Raw genomic sequence first — 10,608 nt, 5'->3', positions numbered from 1 at the left:
ATCTATGTTCCCCAGTCACTGACTTCTCTCTTCATCCACTCCAGTCAGGCCCCTCACAATTCTGATCATCTCAATCAAATCTCCTCTCAGCCTCCCCTGTTCCATGGAGAACTAGCCTAACCCAGAGAGGCTTTCACCAAGAGCTATTTTTGCAATATTCTAGGTTGGTGCGGAGAGACTAAAATAGGCATGTGGGAAGTAGTGGGAGCTGGTGGTTCATTGGAGTTGGAATTCTTTTGGTGAGAGGAAAATGGCAAAATCTATTGAGTCTGGAGTGTCACATTATTCAGGATAATGATCTTTGTTGGGCATTGCAGGGCCAGCAATTATTGCCATGCGCTGAAGGTATTTATGGAGTCACATATAGGCCAGACCAAGTAAGGACATTAGTGAACTAGATGGGTTTTTACAAATGTTGACAATAGTTTCATGGTTATTGATAGACTTTTGAATACAGATGTTTTTGCTGGAATTTTACGCACCCGAGGCTCGTAAGATCTCACCCGAGGGCCAATGGAGAATGTCATTTTGTGAGCCTCGCCCACCGCGGAATGCTGGTAAAGTCCCAACAGTAATCTTACTATCTGCCATGGATGGAATTTGAACCCAGATCCCCAGAGCGTTACGCTGGGTCTCTGGATTACTAGTCCAGTGACAATGTGACTATACCACTGTCCCCCCCTAGGGAAGTGTAATACAGCACAAGCACACTTGAGGTTTAAAATATCTATTTATTCAGTAGTCCATCAGCAAACATTAACATCACATGTTTTGTATTAATTGAATTGGCTGACTGTAGAAGCTGTGAAGGGCTGTTTGCATTCTTCAGTATTGTTTGTATGAAGGGAGCAAAACTCTTTCCAGTTGCATGTCTTGTTGGGTGAGTTGTGAGGATGCTTTAAAATCATGCTAATATTTGGTCTGTCGACCTGCAGAGGTTTCCGGTAATGAAGGGACTTTCTGATTTCTTGAGTTAGCTGAATCAACACAGAAAAATGTATTTTCTGTTAGACGTGGTTACAGGCCCCAGATAATACATATTAAACAACAAGCCTTAATGATGGAAACACCCATTCTCAAACTGCTTCCCATTCACTTAAAGAAGGAAGTCCCCCTGTATGTCCAGATATTGTACGAAGTCTCACAACACCAGGTTAAAGTCCAATAGGTTTATCTGGTAGCACAAGCTTTCAGAGTGTTGCTCCTTCTTAAAGTGACTCACCTGAAGAAGGAGTGACACTCTGAAAGCTTGTGCTACTATATAAACCTGTTGGGCTTTAACCTGGTGTTGGGAGACTTCTCACTGTGCCCACCCCAGTCCAATGCTGGCATCTTCATATCATGTCTAGACACTAACATGCTTTCCAGGTGGGAATGGGCTCTCAACGTGGTCTGAAATGAACTTTCCCAATATTAAGCTGTTCCTCAGCACTCCCTGTGCTGGAGATGGTAATCCAAGCAAGAAGCAGACCTATTCTAGAAGATTTCATACAGATTTCATACAGATACAGCTGTATAGGGCACTGGTGAGGCCGCAACTGGAGTACTGTGTGCAGTTTTGGTCGCCGCACTTACGCAAGGATATTTTGGCCTTGGAGGGAGTGCAGAGGAGGTTTACTAGGCTGATGCTAGAGTTGAGGGGGTTGAGCTATGAGGAGAGACTGAATAAACTAGGCTTGTACTCGTTAGAGTTTAGAAGAATGAGGGGAGATCTCATTGAGACATATAAGATGATGAATGGGACGGATAGGATAGAGGTGGAGAGACTCTTCCCACTCAGAAAGGACAGTAGGACTAGGGGGCACAGCCTCAAGATAAAGGGAGGGCGGTTTAGAACGGAGTTGAGGAGGAACTTCTTCACTCAAAGGATGGTGAATCTCTGGAATTCTCTGCCCGTTGAAGTGGTGGAGGCTGCCTCGCTAAATATTTTTAAGACGCGGGTTGATGGGTTTTTGATAAGCGATGGGATTAAGGGTTATGGGGAGAGGGCGGGAAAGTGGAACTGAGCCACGACAGATCAGCCATGATCTTATTGAATGGCGGGGCAGGCTTGAAGGGCTAGATGGCCTACTCCTGCTCCTATTTCTTATGCTCTTATGTTCTTATAAACATCAACAGAGGGACACTGTTCAGGAGGGGGGGCACCTCAGTTAACTTTTCCCTTCTGTAAGTCAGCAGAATAGAGGTCATCTGCAGCACTCCCAGTTATACCGTGGCTGCAATGTAGTTCATTATAGACTGGGGAATGAATCTAGCACCTTATGATTTGTGTGGTTTGAAAAGAACAAAGAAGAATAGTACTGCACAGGAACAGGCCCTTCAGCCCTCCAAGCCTACACCAATCACACTGTCCTAATAAGACCAACCGTTTGTATCCCTCTATCCCCTGTCTGTTCATGTGTCTATCCAGATAAGTCTTAAATGTGGCTAACGTAACTGCTTCAACCACCTCACTTGGCAGTGTATTCCAGGTCCCCACCACCCTCTGTGTAAAAGATTGCCCCCACACATCTCCACTGAGCCTTTCCCCCCTCACCTTGAACTTGGGCCCCGTTGTAATTGCCATTTCTGTCCTGGGAAAAATGTTCACCCTATCTATACCCTTTACAATTTTAAAAACTTCTATTAGGTTGCCCCTCAGCGTCCATCTTTCCAGGGAGAACAATCCCAGTTTATTTACTCTCTGCTTATAAAAGTACAGGAGAGTACAGCACAGAGTGAAGCCATTTGGCCCATCGAGTCTGTGTTGGTTATTTTGAAGAGGAATCCCACTCTGCCATTCTTTTCCCACGTGCCTGAATTCTTTCTCAATTTTTATCATTAAATTCCTTTTTTAAAGTTCTGTTGAATTCGTATCTGTCACCTTATCGATGAATTCCAAATCCTAACCACTTGTTACATAAAGTTGTTTTTCCTCATGTTGTCCCTGACACTTTATCAATTGCCTTCAATCTGTGCCCTCAGTTAACACTGGAAAAAGTTTCCCTTTATTTGCTCCAATTAAACCCTTCCTGATTTTAAATTCTACGACTGAATTTTCTCTCTGATCTGGGGGAAACAGCTGAGGAGACCTGGTGGCGCAGTGGGTAGCCTGCCTACCTCTGGGCTAGAATATCCTGGTTCAAATCCTTCTTGATGACCATGGAAGATGCGTTCACAACATGCCAAACAGGTTGAGTATCTGTAATTCCTTCCAATACACCTGATGGCAGGCAGTTAAGAGTGGGAGGGATTTCTGGTCAGCCACACTGGAACAAACCACTGCAGTACTTTGCTAAGCATAATTATGGACCAATCCAGTGGAGGTCTATGGTTGCTAACAATCCTCTTAGGCTGTGGTGCCTAAACAAGGAGGAGGAAAGAAACTAGCTTTTCCAGACTATTTACATAACCATAGTTGCACATCCCTTGAACCATTCTAGTAAATATCTTATTTATCCTCTCCAAAGACTTCAAAACACTCAAAATCTTTACACTTGCACTGATCTTATGAGGGCACAGAGGCAAGTATGAATGGCACTGTCAGGGTCCAATTCCAATTCTCTTTCCGTACCTAGTGGTGCACTAAGGCAGACTTTCATCTGTTCCCATAGCTAGGAATTCCTGGAACAGGTTACAAATCTGTCACCAGTGGCTTACAGCTTGAGGAGGGTCACTCCACATCAAATGTGGCTGATCAGGAGTCTCTCCTGCTCTTACCACCAGCCAGTGGCATGTTGGAAAATATTTGCACATTGACCTGTTTGGTCACATTATGAACACACTGCCTTGGCCATCAAGTCCCTGAGCTCCTGGCTCAAGAGGCAGGGAACAGAATAGCATACCTACAGTGCAGAAGGAGGCTGTACAGCCCATCAAGTCTGCACCAACTCTCTGGCAGAGCATCTTACCCAGGCCCACTCCTCGCCCTATCCCCATAACCCTCTGCATTTACCATGGCCAATTCACCTAACCTGAACATTTTTTGGACTGTGGAAGGAAATCAAAATACCCAGATGAAACCCACACAGACAGGTGGAGAACGTGCAAACTCCACACAGAGTGGAATCGAGGCCTGAAACGAACCCGGGTCCCCGGCGCTGTGAGGCAGCAATGCTCCTAAAAGGATAAATCCCTTTTTTGGCCAGTGACATTGGTTAGCACTGCTGCCTCACAGTGCCAGGGAAGCAGGTCATTGTCTGTGCTGAGTCTGCACATTTTCCTAGTGTCTGTGTGGGTTTCCTCCGGATGTTCCGGTTTCCTCCCACAGTCTGAAAGACATGCTAGTTAGGTGCATTGGCCATGCTAAATTCTCCCTCAGTGTATCTGAACAGGCGCTGGAGTGTGGTGACTAAGGCATTTTCACAGTAACTTCATTACAGTGTTAATGTAAGCCTATTTGTAACTAACAGATAAACTTTACTTTGGCAGCTACTACCCCAGAGACTAAAGTTAGATCCTCCACCACCACCACCCCCCCCACCTCCACTTCCCCCCCTCCCCCTCCCTTAAAGTAACAGTTCAAATTGTCCTCACCATTTTCTTCCTTTCTGTGATTTCTTCATACCGGTCTAATTCCTTTATACAAGATGCAAATTCACTTTTTGCCTCCTTTGTGCCAGCAATCTCACCGGCCTGGTGCTTTGGTTGTGTTGGAAGGGCCGGTCTGCAATGTACACAAAGTGTCGAGTTAAATTGCTTCCTCATTTGAGAGTTTAGAAGAAAAGCACAGCAGGTTTGAAGCAATGCTGCTGTCATAATGTGCTGCCAATTTCCCCTTTTTTGTTTGCTAGTGTGTGTTTTGGCATGAATTAACATTGAAGAATTACTGCAAAAGCAGGCTTTATGTGTAAATTTCTGTCAATTCTAACTGAGAAAAGTAGTGAAAACTGTGCTTAAAATATGCTTATTTCTTCATAATGATATAAAGGTCTTCAAGTATTAAATTTTAAAATAATTTAATTGGTAATTTAGGGCATGATTAAAGAGGCTAATTCACAATGGCACAGTGGTTCGCACTGCTGCCTCACAGCGTCAGGGACCCCGATTCAATTCCCAGCTTGGGTCACTGTCTGTGTGGAGTTTGTACATTCTCCCCGTCTGCGTGGGTTTCCTCCGGGTGCTCCGGTTTCCTCCCACAATCCGAAAGACGTACTGGTTAGGTGCATTGGCTGTGCTAAATTTGTTCTCAGTGTACCCGAACAGGTGCTGGAATGTGGCAACTAAGGGATTTTCACAGTAACTTCACTGCAGTGTTAATGTAAGCTTACTTGTGACAATAAATGAAATAATAAAACTAATTCAGCTATGGTGCTATTGAGGGATAAATATTGGTCTGGACTCCTGAACTGCTTTTGTTTAAATAATGTCTTTGTGGTCATTATTCATTTTCTCAGCCAGCAGGCAGATTAGTCTCAGTTTGGGACCTGATCTCAGAAGTAGCATCCCTGACTGTGCGGGACTCCCTCAGCTCTGTCTGAAAGGTGCATTCAGGTCTTTAGTGAAGCTTGAACTCACGACATCAGGTAACAAGGCAGCCAATGAGCTGAGCTGATGGAACCCGACAGAAAACCTGAGAACAACCAAAAGAGAAATTGCTGGAAAATCTCAGCAGATCTGGCATCATCTGTAAGGAGAGAAAAGAGCTGACGTTTCAAGCCCAGATGACCCTTAGTCAAAGCTGATGCTGCCAGACCTGCTGAGACTTTCCAGCGTTTTCTCTTTTGGTTTCAGATTCCAGCATCTGCAGTAATTTGCTTTTAAACCTCAGAACAAATTTTACTGAGATGCCAAAGGGCAAGCTATGTAGCTTTTTAAATGTTGCAACAGCCCTGGGTGGGAGATTGAAGCTGTTTTGTTGACTGTTACTAATTATCTACAACTGCAGAGATAATTATGTTTGCTACTTAGGCAAAATTTGAAGACTTTATCAGGTGCTGACACTGATCCTGGCAATTGGAATTGGGACAGGAATTTGCCTCGATTGGTGGGGGCAGTTGAGTCTGGCCACATGAATTGGGAAAGGAAAGAGTTTTTTTTTGGAAACAGGAGCTCGAGTGGGAAGAACCCTTCCTTACATATAATCCCTCAAGCAATGGGGCATTGTATCTTTGAAAGCATAAAGGGAAAACATCTCTTGGAGACATGAAATCTCTGTTCCACCGTGGTATGTTGGTGGAAACATTAAGTCACTGCAAGTTAAAAAGTTGCAGACATTGTAACATGCATGTACAGTCTGTACAATATGTTGATACACCCAATAAGGTGCAAATTTGTTTCAAATCTTAGCTGTCCAAATTTACACTTTGTGAGGATGGGCATTCAGCATCACTAATATACTTAGTTGCACATGGTTGCAACTAAATATATAGTACATATATCTCCAAGTTCATTCAATTTTTGGAAAAGAAGTCCCAATTTGAAGAAAGCTAAACCTGATAGATTACATCAGTATTTTATTTTGCTGTAAAGTTGGATGACTAGTATGATGGGAAGGGGTTTGAACTAACATTCTTTGACCTAACATTCCCACTCCAGGGAGATTACTTACAGCACTGGGCATAGCAGATACCACAGCAGCTCATAGCATGCCCCCAATTATAAACTGGCTTGGAGCTGGACTGCTCATGCGATTGATACAAGTCCAATACAAGTAGCTCAAATAAAGTAAACAAAATTCTGGAATTTGCAACAAAAACAGAGAATGCTGGAAAAAACTCAGCAGATCTGGCAGCATCTGGAGGGAGAGAGGAAAGGTTAACATTTTAAAATTGTTTTTGACCAATTAAACACTAAAGAAACCAAATGGAACCATGCCAATAGTAGAGAGGAAAGGTTAACATTTTAAAATTGTTTTTGACCAAAAAACAGTTTAAGTTTTGAGTGACTCTTCAACAGAACTAAAGAGAGGCAAAATGTACCGGTAATTCTAAAATGTTTTCAGATACAAATCCAGCCACCGACTGATTAGGAATGAATGTCACCACTAAAGTTTTGGAAAATTGCAGCATTGAGATGTGGATCAGTCAGTGATTGTATTGGTGTTCAATGTTTGGGAATTTCTGGAGGCTCCAGGAGATTGGACATGGAGGAGTTGTGCAGTTGCAAAGTTCTTTTTATCCTGGATAGTTTATCCATAGAGGTAGTGGACTAAAGGCAGCGTTATTCGCCCATGGTAAGTTCTCTTGGGTGAAAAACCATTGTGACCCAAGTAAGTTTGCCTTGGGCTACCTTTTGGTGTTGACTGTCTGTATAGTCCCGATTTACCACCTGGTTTCAGTTTCAAGGGAGGATTTAAAGTTTAACTTGATTTATTAGTGGGCTTACATTAACACTGCAGACATGGGGAGAATGAGCAAACTCCACACAGACAGTGACACAAGCTGGAAATCGAACCCAGGTCCCTGGTGCTGTGGGTCAGCAATGCTAACCATTGTGCCACTGTGCTCCCCTCATGGAGACTGTCGACACCTGGGACCGGTTAGAATTCAAGTCGGGGCTGGGGTGGCAAAACCACTGAGTCAATTTTATCAACATTTTTGGGCCAGTAATATGGCCCAGGACTGAGTCTCCATGGATCTGGACATCATTAGTGACCCCTCCCCCTCCCAAATAAAAACACCAGACGTAACGGTGTCCTCTACCAAATGTGGAACAGATCAACTGAAAACCCGACTGTCCAGTATAAAACCGGACAGATGGCAATCCCTACATACACCCAAGGCTGAACATGTCAACGTGTAATATCAGAGTCTGGTGATTCTAGGATGGGGGAACCATATTTTCTGATCTGAATTGGGTGAGGGGTGTGTACACACAGACAAACACTTACCCCACACTGTCCAAGCCTGTGGAGCATACTCTGATCTAATTCCAGGGTGGCACAGTGATTAGCACTGTTGCCTCACAGTGCCAGGGACCCAGGTTCGATTCCGGCTTGGGTCACTCTTTCTGTAGAGTTTGCACGTTCTCCCCATGTCTGCATGGGTTTCCTCTGGGTGCTCCGGTTTCCTCCCACAGTCCAAAGATGGATTGGCCATGCTGAATTGACCCAAGTGTCAGGGAGGACTAGCAGGGTAAATATGTGGGGCTACAGGTCTAGGGCTTAGGTGGGATTGTGGTCGGTGCAGACTCGATGGGCCGAATGGTCCCCTCCTGCTCTGTAGGGATTCTCATGATTCCGTGGATCTCTGCAAGGGCTCCAGCCGCTGCTCTTCAATCTGGTTACCAGTGCGCACTACCCCACCCCACCCCACCCACCTACTCGGACATTTTGGGTTCCAAGGCACTTTTCGTTCCATCACATTTCATTTGCTAATTGCTATTGAGGGACTATCCTAGGATTTGGTGCCGAAGGTAGTGAATGGAAAGGTGGGTGGCAGTGGAGCACTCAACGGCCACGAGGTACAATCTCTGTTTAAGTGATTGTCACTCACTCAGCCCACTCCCGCAGACATAAGCAGGAGACTGACATCCCTCCCAACAATCACAGCCCACCTTAGTGCACAGCCTCACCCGCTTCACTGACCGATCACTGGCGGCTTGGGGGGTGGGGGGTGGCTTCTGATTTGAACCCAGGAGGGTGTTGATAGTTAGGGTATCCCTTTGTTTGCCGGGGGGGGAGGTGCTCCTGCATCCAGTCAGGGGACTAGCCTGGAAAATGGGAATGTGTGGTTTCCCTGATGTGGAAGGAGTTAAGATAATCATGCAGTGAGAACCCAATAGAAAGTCTTGAAGCAGGATGGGTCCAATTTGGTACACATAGTCCAAGCAACAGTAATAAAGTAAAGTTAATGTTTATTTATTAGTCACAAGTAAGCTTACATTAACACTGCAATTAAGTTGCTGTGAAAATCTCCGAGTTGCACCTCTTCAGATACACCGAGGGAGAATTTAGGATGGCCAATCCACCTAACCTGCACATCTTTGGGAGGAAACTGGAGCACCCAGAGGAAACCCACGCAGGCATGGGGGGAACATGCAACTCCAGACAGACAGTGACCCAAGCCAGGAATTGAACCCTGGCGCTGTGAGGCAGCAGTGCTAACCACTTTGTTGCCCCATAAGTACTGAACTGAGGAATTTGGACCAGAGCCCATAATCTAAAGGTCAATAGAATTGGGAACTGCTGGTGCTGTCAATACAGTTCAGTTATTGATGGAAGTGTAGAAAAGGTTAACAATGATACAACATTGCTTTGGCCATGCTAAATTGCTCCTTAGTGTCCCTGGATATGGAGGTTAAAGGGATTAGAAGGATAAATACGTGAGGTTACAGGGATAGTTCTTAGGTGGGTTTGTTGTCAATGCAGACCCGATGGGCCAAATGGCTTCTTTCTGCATTGTAGAGTTTCTATGATTCTATGATCACTATGAACACCATCAGTGACTCGTGGAATCTGGTAATTCTACATAAGGCAAGGGAAGGACAGCGACGCCTTGTTAATTCCCTTAATCTCTTATTGTCTGGCAGGGGAACGATGTCAGGGGTTTGCAATTTGCCCAAAGGAAATTGGAACACAAGAGGAATTCTTCGAATTATTTGAACCAGCATTCTTACTCCCAGCATGAATGATCTTATCCCTATTCAACATCCTTACTAGAGACACAGGGCGGGGATTTTACGGTCTCACTCGTCCTGAAACCGTAAAATCCTGCCCAAGGTCAACGAACCTTCCCACGTTCCACCCCTCACCCGCTCTGATTCCCATGGCAGGCTGTTGGTAAAATTCCAGCCTAAGACTTTCAAACCAGGGCAATGTAATTGTTACAGCAACTGTGGGCACTGCAGTATTCGGGGCCTTTGGATTAGCAACACGGAACTTGTGAGTTCAAATCTCACAACAACAAGTGAAATCTGATATCTGTGTGATAGCACCAGAAAATGACCGTGAAAACTGCCAGATTGTTGCAAAAAGCCAACTGATTCACTCAGCCTACAGTAACGAGAATCTGATCTCTACGTGCGAGTCTGTTCCCATTCTTTATCGATGATTCTTAATGTTTCTGGGAAGGTAGATGTCATTCAAGCACAACTTAATTTAAAAAATCTATACGCTGGCTTGATTAGGGATCAGGCTGACACTAAGCCTTTAAAACTAGCACAGTGGTGCAGTGGTAAGCACTGCTGCCTCACAGCGCCAGAGATACGGGTTCGACTCCCAGCTTGGGTCGCTGTCTGTGTAGAGTCTGCACGTTTTCCCCATGTCTGCATGGGTTTCTTCCGGGTGCTCCGATTTCCACTCACAGTCTGAAAGATGTGCTGGTTAGCCTATGTTAAATTCTCCCTCACTGTAATCCCAACAGTCGCCAGACTGTGGCGACTAGGGGATATTCACAGTAACTTCCTTGCAATGTTCATGTAAGCCTACTTGTGACACTAAAAAACAAACCCTAAACATTAATAAAAATCCATACAAATGATCAATCCCATTCAATGACAAAGATTTATAGCAGATGAAACTTGACATTGTCTGCATGGTAAGGCCTAATTGTGGAAGAGATAGCAGTAACCACGAAAAAATACTTAACTGAGGAATCGGAATTAGGCCTCATAATGTAGGACAAGTTGTAAAACACGGAGATGGAGCCAAGTTAAATCAAGAAGTGACGCCAAGCTTGGATTTCAATT

The 10,608-nt window shown here is 44.6% G+C and overlaps 1 protein-coding gene across 3 annotated transcripts in view; it reads right to left on the bottom strand.

Annotated features, from left to right (window-relative positions):
* Positions 1–711: 711 nt before the first annotated feature.
* Positions 712–10,608, bottom strand: part of LOC145358239 (tetratricopeptide repeat protein 16-like) — a 54,354-nt gene continuing 44,457 nt past the window's right edge. For all 3 annotated transcript variants that reach the window (XM_080212081.1, XM_080212082.1, XM_080212083.1), the window contains 2 exons: positions 4,516–4,645; positions 712–977 (listed from right to left, as the gene is read on the bottom strand). In XM_080212081.1, coding sequence (XP_080068207.1) covers positions 777–977; positions 4,516–4,645 — 331 coding nt within the window. In that variant the 3' untranslated portion in view covers positions 712–776. The remainder of the gene's footprint in view (positions 978–4,515; positions 4,646–10,608) is intronic.

The sequence above is a fragment of the Carcharhinus amblyrhynchos genome, chromosome 25 (assembly GCF_965287045.1).
Source record: "Carcharhinus amblyrhynchos chromosome 25, sCarAmb.v2.hapA, whole genome shotgun sequence".
Taxonomy (NCBI): Eukaryota; Metazoa; Chordata; class Chondrichthyes; order Carcharhiniformes; family Carcharhinidae; genus Carcharhinus; species Carcharhinus amblyrhynchos.
This window is presented reverse-complemented; position numbering and strand designations above follow the sequence as displayed.